Source organism: Leucoraja erinacea, chromosome 14 (assembly GCF_028641065.1).
Source record: "Leucoraja erinacea ecotype New England chromosome 14, Leri_hhj_1, whole genome shotgun sequence".
NCBI lineage: Eukaryota > Metazoa > Chordata > Chondrichthyes > Rajiformes > Rajidae > Leucoraja > Leucoraja erinaceus.
Genome location: NC_073390.1, coordinates 20,617,609 through 20,645,446, shown reverse-complemented (window position 1 = coordinate 20,645,446; position 27,838 = coordinate 20,617,609). Strand labels below are relative to the sequence as shown.

At 41.7% G+C, this 27,838-nt stretch overlaps 2 protein-coding genes across 2 annotated transcripts in view; one reads left to right on the top strand and one right to left on the bottom strand.

Moving 5' to 3' along the window:
* The window catches only part of LOC129703370 (mediator of RNA polymerase II transcription subunit 12-like protein), a 453,395-nt gene that overhangs the window by 324,668 nt on the left and 100,889 nt on the right, over window positions 1-27,838 (bottom strand). Inside the window, exon 15 of the mRNA XM_055645744.1 lies at window positions 22,982-23,164. Coding sequence (XP_055501719.1) covers window positions 22,982-23,164 — 183 coding nt within the window. The remainder of the gene's footprint in view (window positions 1-22,981; window positions 23,165-27,838) is intronic.
* gpr171 (G protein-coupled receptor 171) lies at window positions 9,095-17,423 on the top strand. Its single transcript, XM_055645739.1, has one exon. It carries the CDS (start codon window positions 13,882-13,884, stop codon window positions 15,010-15,012), a length of 1,131 nt encoding a protein of 376 aa, XP_055501714.1. The 5' UTR covers window positions 9,095-13,881; the 3' UTR covers window positions 15,013-17,423.

Sequence of the window (27,838 nt, the reverse complement as noted above, 5' to 3'; positions counted from 1 at the left end):
ATAATAAAAGATTTGCTCAATTTTACAAGAATTTATACACATCAAAAACGCTAATAGACAATAATAAAGTTTCATAATTTTTGGAACATTGTAACCTTCCAAAACTAGAACTGAAGGAACAAGAAGAACTGGGAGCACAAATTACATCCAAGGAAATAGAAGACACAATAAACTCACAAAAACACCAGGACCAGACGGATTCAGTAATTAATTTTATAAATGTTTTTACGACATAGTTACACCACGTCTACAGAAAATGTATACATACGCTTTTAAAGAACAAATCTTACCTGAAACACTAGAGCAGAATCAACGATCACATTAATACTTAAAAAAGATAAAGATATAGAAGAACCAGGCTCATATAGAGCTATTGCTTTGTTAAATACGGACCAAAAAATATTAGCGAAGACGCTAGCTAGAAGACTAAGTCAATATGTTAATAAATTAATAAATGAGGATCAAACGGGATTTATACCTAAGAGACATTAATTTAATAACCTGAGACATCTGCTTAACATAATGCACTCTCACAAATCTCAAGAACAAGAGTTAGCTATCATTTCATTGGACGCAGAAAAAGCGTTTGATCAAGTAGAATGGGATTATATGATTAAAGTATTGCAAAAATTTCAAATGGGAGAGAACTTCATCGCATGGATAAAATTATTATATAACAAACCCACGGCTAGAATATTAACTAATAATATACTATCTATGAAATTCCAATTAACAAGGGGCAACAGACAAGGATGTTCATTATCACCGCTGTTATTCGCTCTGGTAATTGAACCTTTAGCTGAAAAAATTAATACACCTGGATATTTACGGTTATAATACTAAATATTCAAATAACAAAATATCCTTATATGCAGACGATGTATTACTGTATATCACAAAACCCCAAATCAGTATACCAAACATATTAAATCTAATTGAGGACTTTGGATCTTTCTCAGGATACAGAATAAATTGGAACAAAAGTGAAATTATGTCGATAAAACCGAAAGACTCAACACATCTCTTGAAATTCCCCTTTAAAATAGCCACAGAAAAATTTACATATTTGGGAATTGAAATCACTAGAAACTATCACGCTATGTTTAACGCCAATTATAGCCCCTTACTGAAGAAACGAAAAAATCTAATCAAATTCTGGAAAACGCTCCCGATGTCTTTAATAGGTCGAATAAATGCTATAAAAATGATCTTTTTACCACAAATCCTATATTTATTTCAATCAATTCCAATATACCTTCCAAAAACGTGTTTCAAAAAACTAGACTCAGACATTACAAATTTTATATGGGATTATAAATCCCACAGAATACAAAGAGCACACCTTAGTAATCACAAGAGATGGGTGGTCTAGCGCTCCCTAATTTTATGTGCTATAATTGGGCAGTAAATATTAAAAATATGATTCACCTGCTGGACAAATCTGCCCAGCAGATGGACTGGATTGTAATGGAGAGAGAGGACTGCTCTCCGTGTAATACAGGAGCGACTCTCCTCTCACCAATGAATCTGAATAACAAAAATTATAATAAAAATCCAATGATACATAGCACAATTAGAAGTTGGAAACAAATAAAACAGAATCTAAAATTAAGAAATCTATCTCTTTTAATGCCACTAGTCAATAACCCATCGTTTAAACCTTCAATTATAGATAAATCTTTACACAATGGGAAAGAATGGGAATTAAAACGCTCGGAGACTTGTATGAATTAGGAAAATTATTATCATTTCAACAATTACAACTTAAATATAATTTGAAAAATAACAATATTTTAAATATCTTCAAATCCGTGACTATCTGAAAAAATACACAAAAGACTATCATAACATGTCCCCAGACTTATTGGATGAAGCCATGAAGACAAAGGCTGAATCAGCAAATCTAATATCATACTTATACAACATTATTTTAAATATAGAAATACCTACAACTGATGGTATTAGAAGAGACTGGGAACAAGAACTAGCTATAAAAATTTCAAGAGAGCTGGGATAAACACTTACTATATGTGCATAAATGCTCGATCAACGTACGACATACTCTAATTCAATATAAAACATTACATAGACTATATTATTCAAAAACTAAAATAAATAAACTTTTCCCCAATGTCTCACCCATTTGTGATAAATGTCAGTCAGAAGAAGCTACCATAGCGCACTCTTTTGTTTTTTGTATAAAAATCCAAACATTTTGGAACAAAATATTTGAAATCTTCACAAAATTATTTAAAATAAAACTTGTACCAAAAGCAGAATGGATCATTTTTGGAATATCGGAATGTAACCCCGAATTAAACGTGTTTCAAAAGAACTTACTTAATTACGGGCTAATAATGGGAAAAAAGCTCATACTCAAATTTTGGAAAAATGCTCCAATACCAACAATAAAAATGTGGATTTCAAACATGTTCGAAACACTACACTTGGAAGAGATGAGACTCCTCCTAGCAGGCAAAGCAGACCACTTCCAAAAGACGTGGTCTGCATTTATGGAACTATTACAAGCATAAGGTGCAATAGTAATTTAAAATATAAATGGTACCAGGATCTGGTAACGGGGGGTATAAAATATATATATTTTTTAACACACGGTTGGTATATCCTTTTTTGCGAGTTTTGTGTTACAATAGAGCGATTGTTTTTCCTTTTTTTTCTTTTCTTTCTAGGGTCTTATTTCCTTTCTTTACTTCCTTCTCTAACTTCTTCCCTAAGGGGCTTTCTTTTCCCAACACTTTCCTGCACCTTCACGATTCTTGCTCACTTTCCTTACTTCTTTTATTTCTATCTTTTTTAAAGCTCGAAAAACGAAGTGGTACAACCAATGTAATAAGATATATCTGATGTGTATTATTGTAATTTACTGTACTTCTAATAAAAATAAAATTATAAAAAAAGAAAAAAATTAAAAAAAAGACTTTAGAGATAGAGTGTGGAAACTGGTCCATCGGCCCACCGAGTCCATTTCAACCAGCGATCACTCCATATACTAACACTATCCTGCACACTAGGGACAATTTCTACAGAAACCAAATAACCTTCAAACTCACATGTCTTTGGAATGTGGGAGGAAACAGAAACACCCAGAGAAAACCCATGCGGTTGCAGGGAGAACCTACCAACCAGGGATAATTTACAACTTTTACCTAAGCCAATTAGGTGAAATTAGGTAACTTTTACCTGAGTGTCTTTTTAGTGTGGGAGGAAACCAGGGAAACCCCACACGGTCACAGGGAGAACGTACAAAATCCATACAGTTTGGTTTTGTGCAGAACTCCTGACTATGGGGTTTTTGAAGAAGACAACCAACCAGAATTCAGTAGTGAAATGAAGTTGAGAATTTACAGCAACCTTAATTTAATAGCTGACACCATTAGAGGTCACATTTCTGACCTCTCCTTGTTTCGAGATAAACCCTGCATTATACCCACGATCATTCCAAAAGTCAATCTACCAAACATATCTTGGAAAATGTCTTCCTCTGATGGACCGGCTAAATATAGCTGCAAGGTCCCACATTTTGGATAGAAACTCATTGCAAAATCAATAGAAACCACTTTTCCCTTTTTACACTGTCTCCTCCCTTTTTGTCCTCAGCTGACAAGAATTCAGCTGCCTTCCTGTCTTAATGTTACTGCAAATGTTGCAACACCATATCTTCATGATGCGTGAAAGATGATTGAATGCAGTATCACGGGTTACAGTGGGTTACTTTATTTCAACGATTTGGATGAGTAGGAAAATATTCACAAGACTATACGTAATAGACTACCAGAATTAGGACATCATGTACAAGACATTGGTGAGACCACATCTGGAATATTATATGTAATTCTGCAAAGGGTGCAGAAAAGATCTAACCAAGACTGGAGGGCTTGAGTTATAAGGAGAGACGGCATAGGCTGTGACTGGTTTCCTTGAGCCTTAGAGGTTGAAGAATGATCTTATAGAATTATATATAATTATGAGGTGCATGGGTAAGGCAAATGATCACAGACTTTTTCCCAGAGTAAGGGGGTCTAAAATTAAAAGGGAGAGGCTTAAGATGAGAGGAAAGATTTAAAGGGGACCTGACAGGCAACCTTTTAACACATAGGGTGGCTGGTTATGAAACGAGCTGCCAACAGAAGCATTAGGTGCGAGTAATATAACAATGTTTAAAAGACATTCAAACAGGTACATGGTAGACAAAAATGCTGGAGAAACTCAGCGGGTGAGGCAGCATCTAGGGTGCAAAGGAAATTGGCAGCGTTTCGGGTCGAAACCTGAAACGTTGCCTAATTCCTTAAAAAGATATTTAAGGTGTTGCGCAAAAAAATGCTTGCACAAGGTGCTCACTTACACAATTAATATACACAGAGGGGTTATTTGTAGACTAATTTGTCCAAAGATAGACACAAACTGCTGGAATAACTCAACGGGTCTGGCAGCATCTCTGGAGAACATGGATAGATGAATTTTTATTATATTTAATTTGTCCAATGTTATTTCCTCTTTCCATTATTAAATTCTAAAATTCACCCAAAAATGTTTACATTCTGGTCCCCGGGAGAGGGTGTTCAGTTTGTAGACCGTGGGCCGAGATGCTTTTTCGTTTCATTTCGTGACACACATCCCATATCTACCATATTTATAACATATTGTGTAAAAAATATTATAGGAATTATATCTGAAAATCGTCAAGAACAAAATTGGCACATATTTTTAAAATATGGAAAAAAACTCCAAAATGTTTTCAATTTTCCGAATAGTAATTGTCCAATCAAAGCACGTTTGATATTCAGTCGGACGCCAATTGACTAATCACACGCGTTGTTTCATGCTAGGTAGGCAGGGAGCCCACTGGGAACATGGCATAAACTGCTGATTACAGTGCATGTGCATGTTTGAAAGCGTTCAACTTTGAGGAAGACTCTGGATAAGAATACTTTGAATAACCAAAAGAACCGAAGTAACAATGTTCTCCAAAAAAGGAGACCGATCAAAATGATTATTATGAGATTGTAGTATTTTCATTCATACATCAAGTGTACTGATAAAAACAAATAAAAATGCAATGTTTCTGTTTGTAAACTAGCCATTCATACCCACCTATGAAATCAAACCGAAAGATTGGGAAAATAAATGATTATATATAGTCCAATTTTGCTGTTTAGTGTGTCAAATTTATGAATCAGTGAGTGGATGGCTTATCATTATGGTGTACTGGTGAATAACATGATGTACTGCTTTTGTGCTGGATGCTAGGTTTGTGTGAGTGTGTGCGCGTGCATACGTGTGTGTGTGTGTGTGTGTGTGTGTGTGTGTGTGTGTGTGTGTGTGTGTGTGTGTGTGTGTGTGTGTGTGTGTGTGTGTGTGTGTGTGTGTGTGTGTGTGTGTGTGTGTGTGTGTGTGTGTAATGGTGTAGCCATGACTGTAAGGGGGGGGGGGGAGGGTGAGTAATAAGGGGCATGACATTTTGGATATGTTGGAACCATATTACCATTAAGCTCACACCTACACACACATGCATACACAAGTGTGCATAATAATATATATGTTTGCCAGGTACACACAGACACACACACACACACACACACACACACATACTACACATACACAAACACTGCAACACTTTTTGGGGCATTTTAGGTTAAAGGTAGTAACCTTCGTTTGAAAGGCACCATGGGGGTCTCGAACATAAATATAGGTTAATTGTAACTTAAAATGACTATGAGGAGTAAACATGACAGTATTCGATTCTTTGTCATAATGTGACATTTACATCTGAAATAAGACATTTTCCTCTTAAAGTGACTGGAAGATGCCTTACAGGTCTGTCCCCCAGCCTGGCACTGCCCCAGTCCCACTACGGCCTTGATCCCCACTCTGCACACTGGCAGTCAGTGGGGTTCAGTAAACTGGGGAACGCACAGGATCTGCCCTCACCCAATAATTGAGTGAGTTCAGGAGCCGGTGTAACCCGGGACCTCTGTGGCAGTCTTACTCGCCGTTCACCTCCAGTCGACTCTTGCCTGAGTTTCACCTTCTGAACTTGTTCGAAAAGTCACTTCATATTCCCAGTGTCCTCTCCCCGTAGATCACGGATTTCCAGGCTAAAATTCCCGCGGTGAAGAGTTACCCATCCTGTGTAATTGCCATAATAGTATTCAATGTTCCCATTCAAGTCTCGGCGTTACCACAGAACCCGCTAAATAGAACGCCACTCGGAATCCAGCTCCCCATAGAGTAATATACAGCTACCTATTATTGAGCACAAGAGGGCGCTGTTACTTTTCCTACTTAGCTTAATTAATTAGTGTGCAACTTTTTGCACTGATGAGTTATGAATTCCTTCTCAATGATTTTTTATCTAAATCTGTGCCAAATTTCAGGTAGATACTAGAGATGGGTCACAAAAGCTAAAATCCAGACACATTTTGGATGTTCGGTCCGCGGTCTATTGGGAACAACCACGCTGGTTGACATTGACTGCTGCCATTCCTCTTCCCAGAGAATAGCGCAAGATAAACAAGGTAAAATACAAGACACAATTAAAAAATGTTTGAGTTTTAGATTTTGAAATACAACATAGACAATAGACAATAGGTGCAGGAGTAGGCCATTCGGCCCTTCGAGCCAACATCACCATTCAAAGTGATCATGGCTGATCATCCCCAATCAGTACCCCGTTCCTGCCTTCTCCCAATATCCCCTGACTCCGCTATCTTAAAGATAGCTAGCCCTATCTAGCTCTCTCTTGAAAGCATCCAGAGAACCTGCCTCCACCGCCCTCTGAGGCAGAGCATTCCACAGACTCACCACTCTCTGTGAGAAAAAGTGTTTCCTCATCTCCATTCTAAATGGCTTACTCCTTATTCTTAAACTGTGGCCCCTGGTTCTGGACTCCCCCAACATCGGGAACATGTTTCCTGCCTCAAGCGTGTCCAAACCCTTAACAATTTTATATGTTTCCATGAGATATCCTCTCATCCTTCTAAACTCCAGAGTGTACAAGCCCAGCTGCTCCATTCTCTCAGCATATGACAGTCCCAACATCCTGGGAATTAACTTTGTAAACCTACACTGCACTCCCTCAATAGCAAGAATGCCCTTCCTCAAATTAGGGAACCAAAACTGCACACAATACTCCAGGCATGGTCTCACTAGGGCTCTGTATAATTGCAGAAGGACCTCTTTGCTCCTATATTCGATTCCTCTTGTTATAGAGGCTAACATGCCATTCACTTTCTTCACTGCCTGCTGTACCTGCATGCTTACTTTCATGGACTGATGTACAAGGACCCCCAGATCCCATTGTACTTCCCCTTTGTAGATCTGATCTTCAAACCTACCTCATTTTAGCCTCTGCCCTTTTTTAAAAAAATTAATTTGCATTTTCTCTATAATCAGGAGTGTTTTGTTGTCATATGTCCAAAAACGGAACAATTAAATTCTTACTTGAAGCAGCAGAACATGTGTAAATATATTACTCTGTAAAACCCATAAGTATATACATATAAGAAAATAAACCAAACAGACTAATAGATGGACAATAGTAACATTATATTCTGCACTCTGGATATTTTTCTCTTTACACAACCTGATGTACTTGTGTACAGCTTGATTCAACTATGTATAATATAATTTGACGATAGCACGCAACCAAAGTTTTTCACTGTACCACAGTACATGTAACAATAATAAACCAATGCCAATACCAATTCAAGGAGGAAACAAACTGTGGGAAATTTTCCGCTGAAGTAGGCTAGTTTTTCTGTAAAACATAGGAATTAAAGGGTGATTAAACATCCAAATGTGCATAAAATGAGTCATCAACAGCTGTATGTTAATCAGAGATGACTGGTAGAGAAATCATCTTCACTTTTGCTAACTGCAGAATCACCAGCACGTGAATGGAAGAGATTATATGTAATATCACCATTCCCAAGGCAAGGATCAGTTGATTGAGGCAGTATAGCAGTGGAGTAGCTTGAAGTATAGTAAACCCTCGTTATAACGGACCATAGGAAAGGGGATGGTGTCCGTTATTGCCAATTGTCCGCTCTGAATGAATAAGGGGTTCGCTCCAACCAGCTAGCAGTCACTCCGTGAAGATAGTTGTTGTTTTCAATTACAAATGGTTTTAACAACTAAAAATGTGCTTTTGTTGCTGCAAGCTAAAAAATACCAAAGGCTGTTAGTTACATTGTTTAATTGAGTTAAGTGTCCATCGGATCGATTGCCATGCCTTGTCAATTTTAATTGCCTCCACAGTATAACCAGCAGCCTATGATCTTAAAGAGACAGTTCGCTATAACAAAATCCCATCACAAACGGCTTTGACATTCTTCGCTTTTTAATTATATGGTCCTCTCCCTGGCCACAGAACCATTTGCACATATTGTGCAATGTACACTGTATGGCCTATAATAACGGGTTTACAATATTCAGTGCATATACAGTGTACATTGAGCAATATGTGCAAATGGTTCTGTGGCCAGGGGGAGGACCACATAATTAAAAAGAGAAGAATGTCAAAGCCGTTTTGTTAACTTAGAAGGTGCACAAGGTGTTTTATTTTATTGTAAAGAGGGGGTAGAAGGCAGAGCCACACCACATTCCTCTGGGAGACGGTGAACATACCACATTAAAACAGACACAAAGTGCTGGAGTATCTCAGCGGGTCAGGCAGCATCTCTGGAAGATATGGACAGGCAATATTTCATGCCGAAGCCCTTCTTCAGAACAGTTGTAGTAAGTAGGTGGTGGAAAGAGCTGAGAAAAGAGATGGGGGCAGGAATAATTCCTGGCAAGTAATAGGTGGATACAGGTTGGGGAAGGAGGGGAGGTGGGGGGGGGTTAATTGGCAGATGGGTAGACAAAGGCCAGAAATGAAAAGACAAAAGATAAAAAGTGATGGGTAGGAGGGTTAGAGAATGAGGTGTAGAGGGGGGGGGGGGAGAGGGGGGGGGGGGGGGGGGGTGAGAGAGAAAAGGTAGACAGAGGGCGGAATGGGCAAAAGCAGGAGGGACAGTGGGGAAACAGCGAGAGAGAGAAGGGAAAAAGGGAGTGAAACTAGCACAGACATAACCACAAAGTCATACTTCAGGAGGGGCAGGAAACGAGAAGAAAGTTTGACCACTCGGAGTGGAAATTTAAACAGATGCAAGAGATTACAATGACATTATCAGATCTAAAAATCAGCCTTATCAGCCAAAAATGTCACTGAAACAAGCAGTGAAAAGCCTCTTACAAAAATACAATTCAGAAGTCGCCAAAGTTTCCTTAAATAAAAGTGGTTTAAAGGTGTCGCCAAGCGTAAATTCTAAATCAGTCTAAAGCACTGTTGGTGCAGAGGGATATTGTACCAGTAGATATGCAACAGTGTAAAGGTTTTTAAAGTCAGGTTTCATCAACGTCAATCACCTAATCTTCAAAAAGACCACACATCCCACAACAAACCCGGCTGTAAGCTGCAGGAAAACATGAGTATAGCTGCGTGACATCTGCACGATTTTATAAACCGTATCCTGCGCAAACAGCCAGACGCTTCACATGCAACTAACAAACCCGGATAACTGAATGTGTTCAGAAACAAAATAGTCTGCTTCGAGAATCAGGTACGAAGTTTATTTCTTGCGTTTCCTTGAAGGCGTGAAAATTATTTCAGACTGTAATCTGTCGATGTGCCAGGAACAGTTATTTTACAAGCCGCTTTCTGAATGTTCAGCATAGGGGTAAGAAATCTACCAGTGATATCAGGTGGAAAATATACAAACACCATTTAGTGTTGTAGATACAAGGAACTGCAGATGCCAGTTTACAAAAGAAAACAGAGTCTGAAGAAGGGTTTCAAACGTCACCCATCCTTCTTCTCCGGGGATGCTGCATGACCCGCTGAGTTACTCCAGAACTTTGCGTCTACCTTTGGTATAAACCAGTATCTGCAGTCCCTTCCTACAAACAAACTGCTGGAGTAACTCAGCGGGCAGGAACCATCTCTGGAGGACGTGGACAGGGGACATTACAGATCGGGACCTTTCTTCAGACTAGGTGTTGTATCTGGCTCCTGATACTTGGTTCCATAGATCGTTCGCTGTTTCAAGCCAATAGTCAAATACATTGTATTTAAGTGTAAACCCACAATGTTATTTTCTTAAACAAGAAAGCAAACGCACTGCCAGCATTTATTTCAAGACGGCTTACATACAAATACAGGGATGTAATGCTGAGGCTCTATAAGGCGCTGGTCAGGCTGCATTTGGAATATTGTGAGCAAATTTGGGCACCATATAGCTCTGGAGAGGGTCCAGAGGTTTCCAAGAATGATACCAGGAATGAGTAGGTTAACATATGATGAGCATTTGACGACACTAGGCCTGTATTCGCCGGAGTTTAAAAGAATGAGGGGGGACCTCATTGAAATGTACAGAATAGTGAAAGGCTTGGCTAGAGTGGATGTGGATTGAAGGAGCAGCACCTCATATTTTGTTTTGGCAAATTACAAGTCAGTCTTTGAATAATGATTGTTCTAATTTTAAGTAACCCTTGCATTCCCTCCGAAGGGCCTGTTTCTGCACTGTATCACCAAATTAAAAAAAACTTGCCTGCCTTTGCCCCATTACCATCTCTTCTCCAGCTTTCCCTCCCAACCCCTCCACTACAGTCAATCTGAAGAAGAGCCACAACCTGAAATGTCAGCTATCTGTGTCGTCCAGAGATGCTGCCTGACCCGCTGAGTTACTCCAGCATATTTGTTTTAGAAACATAAAAACATAGAAAATAGATGCAGGAGTAGGCCATTCGGCCCTTCGAGCCTGTACCGCCATTCAATATGATCATGGCTGATCATCCAACTCAGTATCCTGTACCTGCCTTCTCTCCATACCCCCTGATCCCTTTAGCCACAAGGGCCACATCTAACTCCCTCTTAAATATAGCCAATGAATTAGCCTCAACTACCTTCTGCTGGAGAGAATTCCACAGATTTACCACTCTCTGTGTGAAAATCGTTTTCCTCATCTCGGTCCTAACAGATTTCCCCTTTATCCTTAAACTGTGACCCCTTGTTCTGGACTTCCCCAACATCGGGAACAATCTTCCTGCATCTAGCCTGTCCAAACCCTTAAGAATTTTCTACGTTTCTATAAGATCCCCCCTCAATCTTCTAAATTCTAGCGAGTACAAACCGAGTCTATCCAGTCTATCTTCATATGAAAGTCCTGACATCCCAGGAATCAGTCTGGTGAACCTTTTCTGTACTCCCTCTATGGCAAGAATGTCTTTCCTCAGATTAGGAGACCAAAACTGTACGCAATACTCCAGGTGTGGTCTCACCAAGACCTTGTACAACTGCAGTAGAACCTCCCTGCTCCTATACTCAAATCCTTTTGCTATGAATGCTAACATACCATTTGCCTTCTTCACTGCCTGCTGCACCTGCATGCCTACTTTTAATGACTGGTATACCATGACACCCAGGTCTCGTTGCATCTCCCCCTTTCCTAATCGGCCACCATTCAGATAATAATCTACTTTCCTGTTTTTGCCACCAAAGTGGATAACCTCACATTTATCCACATTATACTGCATCTGCCATGCATTTGCCCACTCACCCAGCCTATCCAAGTCACCTTGAAGCTTCCTAGCATCATGCTCACAGCTAACACTGCCCACCAGCTTCGTGTCATCCGCAAACTTGGAGATGTTGCATTCAATTTTGTTTTGGTAAACCTGCACTGCGGTTCCTCACGTCTCCATTTCCAAAAACTCTGATTCGCCATGAAGGTGACGAGCAGAATGGATGGCATGGATGTGATGGGCAGAAGGGCCAATTCCAGTATCTTAAATTATCTTTAAGAATCACTTTCTCCATGATCATTAAACCATTAAACAAACAAAACCATTTTGCCTCACATTAATATTTTTTCGGCTTTCACGCATTTGCAACCACAAAACAACTATCTGAAGCCTGATCTATGCTACAGTCTCAAAAGAGCTGTGACCTCAAAATGTATTTTTATTTTGCTGACTTCCTTTAAAAGGGCTCTCTGAGTAATGTTGGTTTGGGCAAGAAAAATAAAAAAACATCCAGATAAAGTGCTGATGCGGTGCACACTCCCTATCTCAGGAGACAAGATCTGTGATCCATATACACAGGGATAGCTTACGGCAGGAACTCTGACTTGGAGCACCAAAGACTTGGCTTGTACAGAAGATTTTCTTGTTAACAAGAAGTCGAGGATGACTTAACATTGCCCTTCTATTCAAACATCAGAAAGGCCATTGCTGCAGCTCATGTTTCTGGTAAACTGAAATGAGACAAATGATTATGAAGGGCGTGAGTAATGGGGGAAGTTCCATGTGTTTATTGCAACTGGAAATGCACGGTGTGGTTTGCCTACTAAAATTTGATCGATGACAGGATAGTGTTTAAATGTTAAAAGATCGTTGATACCACTGCATGATATTGTAGGTAATCTAGATTTTGACCAGATATCTGGGGCAGCACTGTGGCTCAGCTGCCTAACAGCACCAGAGACCTGGGCTCAATCTTGACCTTGGGTGCTGTCTGTGTGTGAAACATAGAAAATAGGTGCAGGACTAGGCCCTTCAGCCATTCAAGCCAGCGCCGCCATTCAATATGATCATGGCTGATCATCCAAAATCAGTATCCCGTTCCTGCTTTATCCCCATATCCCTTGATTCCTAGCCCTAAGAGCTATATCTATCTCTTGAAAAACATCCGGTGAATTAGCCTCCAATGCCTTCTGGCAGAGAATTCCACAAATTGACAACTCTCTGGGTGAAAACGTTTTTCCTCATCTGAGTCCTAAATGGCCTACCCCTTATTCTTAAACTGTGACCCCTTGTTCTGGACTTCCTCCAACATCTGGAACATTTTTCCTGCATCTAGCCTGTCCAAACCCTTAAGAATTTGATATGGTTCTATAAAATCCCCTCCCATCCTTCAAAATTCCAGTAAATACAAGCCCAGTCAACCCATTCTTTCATCATATGTCAGTCCCGCCATCCCGGGAATTGACCTGGTGAACCTATACTGCACTCCCTCAATAGCAATAATGTCCTTCCTCAAATTAGGAGACCAAAATTGCACACAATACTCCAGGTGTGGTCTCACCAGGGCCCTGTACAACTGCCTCCTTACTCCTATACTCAAATCCCTATACAGGGAGTTTGCACGTTCTCCCTATGACCTCGTAGGTTTCCTCCTGATGCTCCAGTTTCCTCCAACATTCCAAAGATGTGTGGGTTTGTTGGCTGATTGGCCTCTGTAAATTGCCCCTAGTCTGTAGGGATGAGAAAAAGGTATAACATAGAACTAGAATGAGCGGAAGATTGATGGGCGGCATGGACTTGGTGTGCCGAAGGGCTTGTTTCCATGCTAAAGCTTTCAATCAATCAATCAATCTACAAGCTGCTTCTATTTAGTGTAAATACATATTAAACAAAGTAATGACTTTGCTTTTTTATTTTAAAAAGCTTTTGCAAAGCTTTTCACTGTACATCAGTAAACATGACAATAAAAAACCTAACCCTATAACTGTTACTGTACCCCATTAGAACCAAAAGCAGCAATTCCACGCCAGTGAGAATTTATCTGACCCAGACATTAGCTGGTGACAACATGAACTCATTTTGTCAATTTAAACCATGAACCAGTACCTTCCCCCTAAATATTTATTTGCAATTGTCAACATTTATTGCTCAAGATTCATTCTCACCTTTGACGATAGAAACCTCATTAGGTATCTCAGGTAAACAGACATAATCCAGATACCTATATAACTGATGTCTTTCATTTGACTTAAGAAATCTGGAAGTCTGAAGAAGGGTCCCTATACTTGTTCTCCAGAGATGCCGCCTGACCCCCTGAGTTACTCTAACAACGTGTGTCTTTTTTTTCCTCAAAGTAATTTTCAGGTTTTCCTTTCTTCTTGTTTCAGAACCTCAAGGCGGGCTGGACATTTGTGTTTTAAAGGACATACGATGAATACCATATCGTCAAATGTCTCTTCGACTCGATGCTTGATGAACAATAGTATGGAATCTTTCACTTATTTCTATTATTTAATCTTCTTGATTGGCATCATTGGGAGTTGTGTCGCACTGTGGGCTTTCAGTAAACAGAGGAAAGCAAAAAAATGCCTCAATATCTACCTGATCAACCTTCTGACTGCCGATTTTCTGTTGACTTTGGCCCTCCCTTTCAAGATAGTTGTTAGCTTGGGCATTGCTCCCTGGAGCGTGAAGATCTTCCATTGCCAAGTCACAGCATGTCTCATGTACATTAATATGTATGCGTCCATTATATTTCTGGGATTCGTGAGCATAGATCGGTATGTTCAGCTCTCTGGGAGCTCAAGGTTCCAGAGGATACAGGAACCAGGGTTTGCAAAGATGATGTCTGCCATCGTATGGGTCATGGTGCTGTCCCTTATGATACCAAACATGGCAATCCCAATCAAAACCATCGCCCCCAAGCCTCTATTGAAATGCGCGGAGATCAAGGGGCCGTTGGGACTTCGCTGGCATGTCTTCAGCAATTTTATCTCCATCGCCATATTTATGAACGTTTCAGCTGTCCTCCTGACATCCAACTTTCTTTTGGTGAAAAAGCTCCACAGAAACAAGGACCGAGAGACGCGCAATGACGTGAGGAGGGCTCTGAGGCACATTCTGATACTGACTGGCATCTACATCGTTTGCTTTGTGCCCTACCACATCATTCGGATTCCGTACACTCTCAGTCAATACAAGCCAAAGGCAGACTGCAGTGTGCAGCAAGCCCTATATCTGGCCAAGGAGTCCACCTTTCTTCTGGCCGTTCTCAACCTTTGCTTTGATCCCATCCTGTACTTTTATCTCTGCCAATCTTTCCGATCAAAAATCACAGAAACCTTTTTATCAACTAACGAGGCCAGGGGAAAGAAAGACACCGAGGCTGAAAAGGAGGACGCAGAGACTAACTTAACTCCATGCAGCTGAAATAAATGTGCCCGACTGTATATCCCTTCATTTTGTTTTGAAGGTTGCAAAATCTAGAATCCTTAAATTATAAATATACTCCAGACATTGATTCCATATTTCATTGTAATTCATGTTCATAAGTTATAGGAGCAGAATTAGGCCACTCAGCCCATCAGGTCTACTCCACCATTCAATCATGGCTGATCTATCTTTCCCTCTCAACCCCATTCCCCTGCCTTCTCCCCATAGCCCCTGACACCCGCACAAATCTGTCAATCTCCACCTTAAAAAATATCCACCAACGGCCTCCACAGCCATCTGTGGCAATTAATTCCACAGATTCACCACCCTTCGACTAAAGAAATTCCTCCTCATCTCCTTTCTGAAGGTACGTCCTTTTATTCTGAGTCTATGGCCTCTGGTCCTAGAATTTCCAACTAGGGGAAACATCTTCTTTCCAATTCACTCTATCCAGGCCTTTCATTCATGCAAATACAAAGTCAACTGGGTTTCCATTTCTCTGCATTCAATGTTGATTGGAATTATTTTATATATTTTATATTATTTAATTAAACAAGTTATTAATCTTGGTTAGACAAATGATTGTAAACAATGCCAAGTGTCATTATGTACAACAAATCCTTTACTCTCATTGACATTTTAAAGAGCATCAGATACCGCTGTGGTATCTCACGTCTCTATGTCCTAGGCGATGGACATTCAGCCCATTTGGTTCATGCCGGCTCAAAGCAGAGAGATTCCATCAGTCCAATTCTCCCTTGTTACATTCCCATCATCCTGCAACATATTCTCCCTCTTACACCCATCAACCTGCACACCTTTGGCACATGGGCCAATTTTTTCCAAATTGGCCCACCACCTCATCTTGAGACGAGCAAGGAAACTGGAGCAATCTGAGGAAACCCACATCACTCAATGGTTCAATTCAATAGTTCAATGGTGCTTTATTGTCATGTGTGAACTGCACAGTGAAATTATTTTTTCCCTAAATCACACACACGAGTCGCCATTTATTAAAAATCCAAAGTCTGGTCCATGCACTCGATGTACTGAAGCGGCTCCCGATTCAGCTAAGCCCCAGGCTGCTGCAGGGCCTCCTCCGTCACCCTCAACCAGCTTGACCCGCGAACCGACGTCCCTCTACTTGCCTGACTGCCTGTGTCCCGGTGGGGGGTGCCTCCATCAGGCGACCTTGAAGAGGCTGGAGGCAATATCCCTGTCCCTCTCCTACCGGTCCACTCCCCGCGCCCGTCATCACCAGCGACTCCTTCCACCTCGACTCTTCACTCTTCAGGTCCGAGTTTAGAAGCTTCCGAGTGTCCCCCCTACAGGCCATGGCCCACCTGGTCTTCCTTCGGCCAGGTCCATGTGTGTAACCTTCACACAGAGGGTATCCAAGGCACTACTCGATTTGTAAATCAGCAGCAAATTCAGGATCAAACCTAGTAGGAGGCAGCAGCTCGACTCACTGCCTCTTTAATCGTGTCTGATAATCAGAATTGCAAAAGTGTGTGAAATAATTATATTTTAATTAAATAATTCATTTAAAAATATTAAATTAGTGTCAAAATGCTTTGATAAATGTATTAGATTAATGAAGGTCAGTGACACAAGGGGATTACGTTAGTTCAGTTTAGAGATACAGTTTTGTTTAGAGATTATTTATTGCCCACCAAGTCTGCGCGGACCAACGATCACCCGTACACTAGTTCTATCCAACATACTAGGGGCACTTCACAGAAGCCAGTTAACATACAAACCTGCATGTCTTTGAATGTGGGATTAAACCGGTGCACCCAGAGAAAACCCACAGGGAGAAAGAACAAACTCTGCACAGACAGCACATATAGTCAGAATCGAACCCAGGTCTCTGACGCTGTACGGCAACAGCTCTACCGCTGCGCTACAATGCCGCCCCAAATAAAATAACAATTTTCTCAACAATGGACTTTGGTGCTGCACAAGGGTCCACTTTTCAACTGGACTATAATCCAAAAGCCTAGACTAATGATCTAATAAATTCTATAGAGACAGCACCCGCAGTCAGGATCTAAACCAAGTCTTAGGCGCTGTGAGACAGCAACTCTACCGCTGTGCCACTATGCCGCCCACATCCCAAAGGCGTGCAGTTTGTAGGTTAGAAAATATCTAAATGCAAATATAGAAAAACTGATTTGGTTTTAGTGATGCTAGCAGCCTGTGGCTTGTCTGGATCAGTCACCGCTCAAAAAAACCTGGCGTCTCTTGCATGCAGGCTCACTAGACTATTTTTGTACACTTTGCTAATTGAGGATGTGCTTGGGTATGGGAATACTGTACTGGACTGTATGTAAGGAAAGAATTTCACTGTGCATTGGCACATGTGACAATAAAAACACAAGTGAATCGCGTCCACACCAACCCTCGATCATCCGGAAACCCAAGCGGTCACAGGGAGAACGTGCAAATTCCACGCAGACAGCACCCTAGGTCAGGATTGAACCTGGGTACTCGGAGATAGCAGCCCCATCAATTACACTGCTGTGCTTCCTGAAAATAATAACCTTTGAAGCAGACATTGCAATTTTCATCCACTCCCTCGGACACACGGATTTCAGAAGGACAATTTTTACAGAGGGCTTGAAAAGTCTGGAAGTTAACCTACCGGGAGAACATTGCCGCATGTGTTTGGGAAGTGGGAGGAAACTAATTCTTAGTCCCCACCTACCGTCGGCGACTCCCAACCTCCCACGCGCCGGTTGTAGCTCACAGGGAGAACAGCGCGGCCGCGTGCAAATTCCACGCAGCGGGGACAGCACCCTTAGGTCAGCTCCGGATTGAATTCGCGGAGCGTCACTGGATTTTGGAGCCGCGGAGCTGGGGGTACTCGGTTGGAGACAGCAGCCCCATCAATTACACTGCTGTGTTTCCTGAAAATATTAACCTTTGAAGCAGACATTGCAATTTTGCAACTACAGCTTTTAAGTTGCATAGAAACATAAAAATGGAAAATAGGTGCAGGAGGAGGCCATTTTGTCCTTCGAGCCAGCACCGCCATTCATTGTGATCATGGCTGATCATTCACAATCAGTAACCCATGCCTGCCTTCTCCCCATATCCTTTGATTCCGCTAGCCCCAAGAGCTCCATCTAACTCTCTTTTAAATTCAACCAGTGAGTGGATTAGCCTCTACCGCCTTCTGAGGCAGAGAATTCCACAAATTAACAACTCTCTGGGTGTAAACGTTTTTTCTTATCTCAGTTTTAAATGGCCTCCCCTTTATTCTTAGACTGTGGTCCCTGGTTCTGGACTCTCTCAACATTGGGAACATTTTTCCTGCATCCAGCTTGTTCAGTCCTTTTATAATTTAATAAATTTCTATAAGATACCCTCTCATCCTTCTAAATTCCACTGAATACAAGCCCAGTCTTTCCAATCTTTCCTCATATGACAGTCCTGCCATCCCGGGGATTAACGTCAATACCGCAAAGCCTTAAGATCAAGGATGTCCTTCCTCAAATTAGGAGACCAAAATTGCACACAAAACTCCAGATGTGGTCTCACCATGGCCCTGTACAACTGCAGAAGGAACTCTTTACTCCTATACTCAAACCCTCTCGTTATGAAGGCGAACATGCCATTAGCTTTCTTTACTGCCTGCTGTACCTGCATGTTTACTTTCATTGACTGGTGTGTGAGGACACCCAGGTCTCGTTGCACTTATCTTTTTCCTAATCTGACACCATTGAGATAATAATCTGCCTTCTTGTTCTTGCCGCCAAAGTGGATAACCTCATATTTATCTACATTGTATTGCATCTGCCATGCAACTGCCACCCGAGCTTTGTGTCATCTGCAAATTTGCTAGTGTTACTTTTAATTCCATCATCTAAATCATTAATATATATGTAGTAAATAGTTGCAGCCCCAGCACCGAGCCTTGCAGCACTCCACTCGCCACTGCCTGCCATTCTGGCAGGGGCCCATTTAGTCCTGCCCTTTGTTTCCTGTCAGCCAACCAATTCTCTATCCATGTCAATACCCTATCCCCAATACTATGTGCTCTAATTTTGCCCACTAATCTCCTGTGTGGGACCCTATCAAAGGCTTTCTGAAAGTCCAGATACTCTACATCCACTGGCTCTCCTTCATTCATTTTACTTGTCACTTCCTCAAAAAAATCCAGAAGATTAGTCAAGCAGGATTCCCCTTCATAAATCCATGCTGGCTTAGACAAATCGTTTTACTGCTATCCAAATGTGACATTATTACTTCTTTAATAATTGACTCCAGCATCTTCCCCACAACACTGACATCAGGCTAACTGTCTTTACTAATCTTTCTCTTAACATACCTAAATAAGCTTTTACAATCCATCTTTATATTCTTGGCAATCTTACCCTCATACTTCATCTTTTCACCCCATATTGCCCTTTTTGTTACCTTCTGTTGTCCTTTGAAAGTTTCCCAATCCTCTGGCTTCCAATTCTCTTTGCGATGTTATACACCTTATCTTTTAGTTTTATTCCATCCCTAACTTCCCTTGTCAGCCACGGTTGCCTCTTACTCCCCTTAGAATCTTTCTTCCTCTTTGGAATGAAATGATGCTGCATCTTCTGGATTATGCCCAGAAATTCCTGCTATTGCTGTTTCACCATCATTCCTGCTAGGATCCTTTTCCAGTCAACCTTGGCCAGCTCCTCTCTCATGCAGCTCCTCTCTTCATCATCCCCTTTGTTCAACTGCAACACTGACACTTCTGATTTAACCTTCTTCCTCTTGTTAAATCTGGTTCATCAGACAGCACTAAATCCAGAATTAGTTCTGGATTTCTCTCTGGTAGGCTCCAGTACAAGCTGCACATTCTTCTAGGAGCACTTTACAAACTCCCTCTCTTGGGGTCCAGAACCAACCTGATTTTTCCAGTCTACCTGCATATTGAAATCTCCCATAACCACCTTAGTTACATGCCAATTTTAACACCTGCTGCAACTTGCACGCTATATCCAGGCTATTGTTCGGGGGCCTGTAGATAACTCCCATTAATGTCTTCTTACCTTTACAATTCCTCAATTCTATCCACAGTGACTCTACATCGTCAGTCCCTATGTCACCCCTCATAAGGGACTGAATTTCATCCCTCACCAACAGGGCTACTCCACCTCTTCTGCCCACCTGCCTGTCCTTTCTATAGGATGTATAACCCTGAATATTCAGTTCCCAGTCCCGATCCTCCTGCAACCATGTCTCTGTAATCCCCACAATGTCATATCTACCAATCTCCAACTGAGCCTCAAGCTCATCCACTTTACTTCTTATACTTTGCGCACTCATAAATAATACTTTTAATCTTTTACTTGGCCATACTCTCCTATCCCTTCATGAGTTTTCTGTCCCGTTAATTCTGGTATCTTTCTTAACTTTCCCTATACTCCATCCCTTTAACGCCATCCTTGCATTTCTAATTTGTCTCCCCCCCGGTGGTGCCTTACATTTTGTGCATAATCCATAGTCCTTCACATTGTGTGTACGAAGCTACTGGTTTACACCGAAGATAGACAATAAATGTTGGAGTAGCTCAGCATATCAGGAGAAAAGGAATAGGTGACATTTCAAATTGGAACATTTCTTCAGACTGAAAGATAGAGAGGGCCAGAACAAAACATGGCCGGCAACACATGACCTCAGGCAGGGTGTAGTCCATAATGGCCCATTGTCGGCTGGGCCAACGATTGCCAAAATGTGCTAACGATTTTGCTTTACATTGTGTTAGTGCATTGACAACGGTCAATTGTACCGATTTTACAAACAATTGTTGATATTGTCAACCATTTTTTCTCTCCTCACATCCAGATAAATTATTATATTCCAGCCTTAATATTTTAATGTAACATTTAAGTTACTCATGTCATGTTTGTGCATGACTTTGGCAATGTCATTATTTATTGCCCATCATTAGTTGACCCTGGGAGTGTGGAGCAGTTATAAGTGAACCACACTGAGGCCTGGCCAGACCAGATAAGTATAGCAGATGAACAGACCTGATGAGTTACATGGCTGCTGTTAATGAAGCTTTTTGCGATGTTATACACCTTATCTATATATAAGATTATATAAATAGCTTTTTATTACATTTGAATTTAAATTCTCCATGGCCCATGATCAATGGGCCTCCAACTTCTGGCCCTATAACTTCCATGCTATATCACTAGCTTCCATGAGCTAGTTTAGATTGGTTTAGTTTGGTTTGGTTTATTGCCACATGTACCGGGGGTACAGTGAAAAGCTTTTTTGTTGCTTGCAAACCAGTCAACGGAACTGTCCATGGTGTACAGATACATGATAAAGGGAATAACGTTTAGCGCAAGATAAATTGGCCCAGCAGACGTCAATACATATTTACGGTGGCTTATCAATCTAACAACTTGCACATCTTTGGTATAAGGGAAGAACCGAGAACATGCTAGGAATAAACGGGGTGCCTTTTTTTAATACACAGTGTGGTGGGTGCCTGGAACAGTGTCAGGGGCAGTGGTGGAAGCAGGTACGAAAGCAGTGTTTTGGCAGTTTCTTGGTGGACAAGTCCTTGGACATGTAAGAAATACAAGGATATGGATCACTTGAAGGCAGAAGAGGCTAGTCTGGTTCCCTCCCACATTGCAAAGACGTGCCGATTTGTAAGTTAATTGGCTTCTGTAAATTGTCTCTGGTGTGTAGGATAAAACTAGTATGCGTGTGATCACTGGTCAGTGCGGACCCGTTGGGCCGAAGGGCTTGTTTCCACACTGTATCTCTAAACTAAACTAAATAATCATTTGCAATTAATAATTTTCTTTCAGCCCACATGATCAATCAACTTTTTGCATTTAATGTACTTCTTGCACAACTTAATGGACGCATCATTAAAAGGAAGGTGCTTGCCACATATCTGCAGTGGCAGCTTCCGTCTTCAGAGACCACAAAGAGGGGGAGGTGTGTATTTGTGCCTTTGATCTCAGCTTGGAAAACTAGGGTGGTGTTGCAGCTTGATCAGCCGTGTCCTTCCTTAGTAATGCTCAGGTTATCTCTAAAACTCTTTGGAAATGCTATCTCTAAACAAGCTCTAAGGAAATGCAAAGGTTCAATTTCAGAAGCAATCTCCTCTATGCGTCTTGTTGCAGACATTTGATCTTCAGAAACCAAAGAGCTCAATGTTGTATAGGCTTTAGAGACACAGTGTGAAAACAGGCCCTTTGGCCCACCGAGTCATAGATGAACTATTTATTGTGTGATGTAGACATTTCTTTGATTAATTTTTCCCCTAACCTGTACCATAAAATACCATAAAGTTAGATATAAAATAAAGGTTTCTCAACACCCTCGCGACAAACACTCCCGGGATACAAGCGAGCCAACGACCAAATATGTGTCCCCAACCCCACCAAAAAAAATAACATCCCAAATGAAAATTACCCACAACAAGAATCTCATTGGTTACTTCCACCGACTGTGTTCATCAGAGTATTTTAAAGAACATTTGGAATAACTCAGATATCTTGCTCCAAACACGTTATTTTGAAACATCAATAGTTTTGGTGGTTCTGTTGATCCTGTTGATTTTAGGACTTTTCCACAGTTATGCTGTATTTTATTAAAAATGAACAAATAAGATTTGAATCCTGCACACCCCCATATACAGAGACACTCTTGCTAGAAGTGAATCATTCATCACGTTAAAAAAGCAATTGCTTTCAAGAAAAACACAGAACAGAATACAGTTTTCTGTTAGCTTTCAAACAATTAAATAGATTTTGCTGCACAAACCTGCTTTGCAAAATCTGAATATAACACAATAAAATTCATCACTGATTCTCAACAAAATATTCTCCACTATCAAAGCAATGATCACAGGTTCGGGTAACTTTTTGTTGTTAATTTGCCATCCGCCCTTTGCAACCGTAACTCCGATTAACATTTTTCCTTTCGAGTTTTGAAAATGCCTGCTTACCTGGGGAATGGGGAAGTGAGTGGCATATTGTAGGTGTCGGGGGTGCTTGTAAGTGCATGGGAAGATCAGCTCTCTCTGCCTCTCTTTCCTGATGGGTTTTTCATCTCTTGTGGCATTTTGTTCCAAAGAAAGACTTGCATTGTGCTCAGAGGTCAACGAATCCCCAGCCATCGGAGAGAAGATCTGTCGGCAGAATAGTAGAACAAGGAAATTACGGCTTTCAGTAATACAGCTCCACCACCGATATAATGGCAACTGGTGGTCCCACCCTCATCTTTAATTCAGATGAAATTCCCTCCTCCCCTCCTGAAAATTTGGCTCCTAGGCCGGGATCTCCACATCATCCTTGGTCAAATTTGCCCCCTGCAGCCAGGGCTCTAGATCGCCAGCCCAGCCGGAGCCAGCACATCTGTTCCCATTACCGACTTCTGGAACAACTCTGGAACCCAGTGTGCTGAAAAATCAGTGGTGGACCTGTATAATCAACCTACACGATTAAAGCCGTAAGTCATGTCAGATTGCAGAGACAATTGTGAACAATAATTGAACTTGTTGCCCATTGTCTGAGAAAAATTAAAATATGCTCTCAACACAATCGATGCCTCATGAAGGCCTGGATGCAGTGGTAGATAGATGTCTGGGATGATACAGAAGGTGGCATGGTGGCGCAGCAGTAATCAATCCCGACTAAGGGTGCTGTCTGTGTGACGTTTGTACATTTTATATCAAAGTCACGTGAGTGACTACGTAAAGAGCCCGCCAACCCGCATGCGCGCCAATACGTCGACGCATGGCACGAGAATTGGAGCAGTTTCAAACTAAGGGTAAAGGTTTTTTTTGTTTCAGGAACGGGCCGCTGCTCCAAAAATAGGTGCAGTGAGCCCGGAGAAGCTAGCACAACCTGTGCAGCTGCCGCCGTGGAGGCTCCGTAACGAGTTGGCGGTGTAAATTTTCGGCTGACGGCTCGGCCGGGACAGCGACCACCACGGAGGCTCCGTAAAGGAGCTGGCGGCTGTAATTTAATCGGTTGGCGGCTCAGCCGGAACAACCGCCGTGGAGGCCTTAAATAAATAAAAAAAACTTTTTTTTTAAAGATAAATAAATAAATAAATGGATAAATAGATAAATAAATAAGAGGCTGGCAGCTTCATTCATTAGGCTGAAGGCTCGGCCGGTGCAGCTATCGATATTAAGGCTCCAAGAGGGCGCTGCCGGCGGGATTCAATAGGCTGACGGCACGGCCGGTGACTCCGCCATTGAGGCTCCGAGAGAGGGAGCAGGTTTCGGGGCTCCAAGGGAGCAGGCGACTGGTTGAGGCTCAAAGGGAGCCAGCCAGCTGCCTGAAGGAAACAACACCTGGCTCAGGGTTGCGTTATATTCCTCCCCTCTAGACTCTGTTGAGGCTCCAGAAGGGAGCAAGTCCGGACTCGGAGTCATTAGCAGGCACGATCTACCCAATGTGTATATAGGCCCCGACCTCGGGTAGACTAGGAGGAGGAGGAGGACTGGACTTTTTGGTGCCTTCCCTCACAGTGGAAAGTGTTGATTCTCTGTTGGGGGGACATTCTTGTTGAATCCTATAGTGTATTGTGTCTTTATTTTTCATCGTTTTTGTAATTTTTATATGGTTGTATGGTAATCAAATTGTTTTTCTCTGTAAAGCACTTTGGCTTCAACGTGATTTGAGTTAAAAGTGCTATATAAATAAACATTACTTACTTATTTATTTACTTATCCATAGATGCCTCTTACGATATTAACGATGAGGTGACATGAATTTTAATAGTGCCAATTTGGCCTACTCATTCAGCGTGTTCATGTCAAGAAGCTTCTACTTACTCAAAGGCATGAGTGATGGCTAATTCAGCCTATTTCTCGTGCAGCTATCTCTGCACGGTTGTATGGAAAGTTTGTGAAGAAGACACATGTGAGGTACTTTTAAATAGAAGTAGCAGAGGTTTGTGGTTCTTTCGGTTTGGGCTTAGAGAAGCAAATATGTTATAGCATAATTGACACTGCTCGTGCTGCATTTTCCTTCTCTCTAGTACTATAAGTGGGGCCATATTCACCCACTGTTGACTAACATTATGCAAGGTGTTTTATATGAACACTATAAAGCCTAGACTCATAGTAGTGTGGAATGTGTATCAGTAAAATTATTATGCAGACATTCACCTACTGAACGTCTGCCTGAACCAGGCCATTGTTCCATCATGTTTCAAGACAGCCTATCATACCAGTTCCCAAAAAGTCCACAATAACCTGCCTGAATGATTATCGCCCCGTAGCACTCACACCAATAATAATGAAGTGCTTTGAGAGGCTTATTAAGCAGCACATGGTCTCTAAACTCCCCTCCAGTTTTGACCCGTTCCAGTTTGCTTATCGCCCGAACCGCTCCACAGAGGATGCTATCTCCTCTGCAGTCCACCTGAGCCTACAACACCTGGAGGAGAGGAACACCCACGTGCGGATGCTGTTTGTTGATTTCAGCTCAGCATTTAACACGATAATCCCCCAGCATCTGGTGAGCAAACTGGCACCCTTAGGATTCAATACCAGACTATGCAACTGGATCGTGGATTTCCTTTCTGAAAGACCCCAGTCTGTGCGGGTGGGGAAGAACACCTCCTCGGTCATCACACTGAGCACCGGCTCCCCTCAGGGCTGTGTCCTGAGTCCGCTGCTCTTTACATTGATGACACATGACTGTGTCGCCAGGTCCACTACTAACCATATCATCAAATACGCGGATGACACAACAGTAGTGGGCCTCATCCGCAACAATGACGACCAGGCATACAGAGAGGAGGTGGAACAGCTGGTGAGCTGGTGCAGCAGGAACAACCTTCTCCTAAATGTGAACAAAACCAAGGAGATTGTCGTCGATTTCAGAAGGAAAATTCAGCCCAGTCACACTCCACTTTGCATCAACAACTCAGCAGTGGAGCAGGTGAAAAGCATCAAGTTCCTGGGGGTGCAAACGGACACCTTAAACTGGTCCACAAACATTACATCTCTGGCAAAACGGGCACAGCAGCGTTTGTACTTCCTCCGCAGGTTGAGAAGTTTACACCTCCACCCTCCCATCCTCGCCACTTTCTACAGAAGCCCAATTGAGTCGGTCATGACCAGCTGCATCTCTACGTGGTGCAGCAGCTGTACAGCTGCGGACGGGAAGTGCCTTCAGAGAGTGGTGAAGACAGTGGAAAAAATCATTGGGACTTCTCTTCCTTCCATCATGGACATGGGGTACAAGCGCTGTCTGATTAGAGCTAAGGGCATTACCAGAGCCCCCACACACCCACAATTTGGACTGTTTATACTGCTTAACTCTGGGAGGAGGTACCGCAGCATGAAGAGCGGGACAACCAGGTTCTGCAACAGCTTCATCCCCCAGGCCATAAGATTACTGAACAATCAACAAAACCGAGGCTAGAACTTTTTAAATATCGACACTTTTTAAAAACTTTTTATATATATTTATTTTACAGAACCATGCACATGAGGCATTTTTATGGACGCACCTAGAACTTTTAACTATTACCTGATTTTGGAGAGTAAAATGCAACAAAATTTCGTTCAAGGTGCACTGTGTCTAGGTGTATATCTGAATGACAATAAAGTTTTCATTCATTCATTCATATACTGTATTCCTAATGGGAGCAGTATCTTTTAAGTTAATTATGCTTTTAGCAACTGATTTCAGCACAAAGAACACAGTATTTACTAAATTTCCAGCTCGGTCTCTGGGTCTGATATGAGGGTAGCTTGTTATGGGAACCATCTCATCAAGCAAACCGGGCACGGTTGGGTACAATTTCAAGTTGACAGAATACCCACCAGATTGGAGATTGGGGGTGTTATTATCTATACAGGTACAATGAGCTTACTAGTACATATGAGATGAAGGATAGTTTCTTCATTGATATTTAATAGTTTTCTCAAGAGATTGCTAGTACAGACTACCTCAACATGAATAGAGTGTAAGCAGCTAATGGTGGGGGTGAATTCAAATCATTTCAAGTCTCACCCTTCCAAGGGGGCTGGCCCATTAGCAGCTAATAGAATGGATATTCCCATTTGATCATCTTGCAACAGCAGGAGGCTTACATAGTGCACTTTCAGAAGTTATGAAATTTGGTTGAAAATGCCTGGATGATTGCAAATAGAATTCTGAACAGGGTTGCATGAGCCAATTGGGACTGTGGTCCGATTAAGGGCAAGGGACATGTATGTCAGTTCACATCATGTTGTGAATAACCCATGTCTATTCTACTATTTATGGTTATCTGTTTAAGTGTTTCACACACAGATTGGTTTACTGCATGAAACCACAAAGCTTTGAAGGCTTCACATAGTCACTCACGTGACTTTGATATAAAATAGAAAGATTAAACGAGAACTTACCGTTTGAAGTTTGATCTTTATTTTATGAGAAGTTGAAGTGGGGGACTACGTGCCCTCCACTCCCAACCTTGAATCTCATAAAGATCATTCGGTAAGTCGAGGGTTATTAATCTTTCTATAGTTTAAGTTTGTGCAAGTGGCCTGTGGTTTCATACAGTTGCTCTGAAGATTGATGCGCATGCGGGCTGGCGGGCTCTTCACATAGTCCCTCACTTCAACTTCTCATAACATAAAAATCAAACTTCAAACGGTAAGTTCTCGTTTAATCTTTCTATTCTCCCTGTAACCATGTGGGTTTTCTCCAGGCACTCTGGTTTCCTCCCACACTCCAAAGAAGTACATGTTTGTAGGTTAATTAGGCTTCGGTAATATTGTAAATTGTCCCTAGTGTGTAGGACAGAGCTAGTGTACGGGGTGAACAAAGAGGACTATGAAGGCATGAGAGAG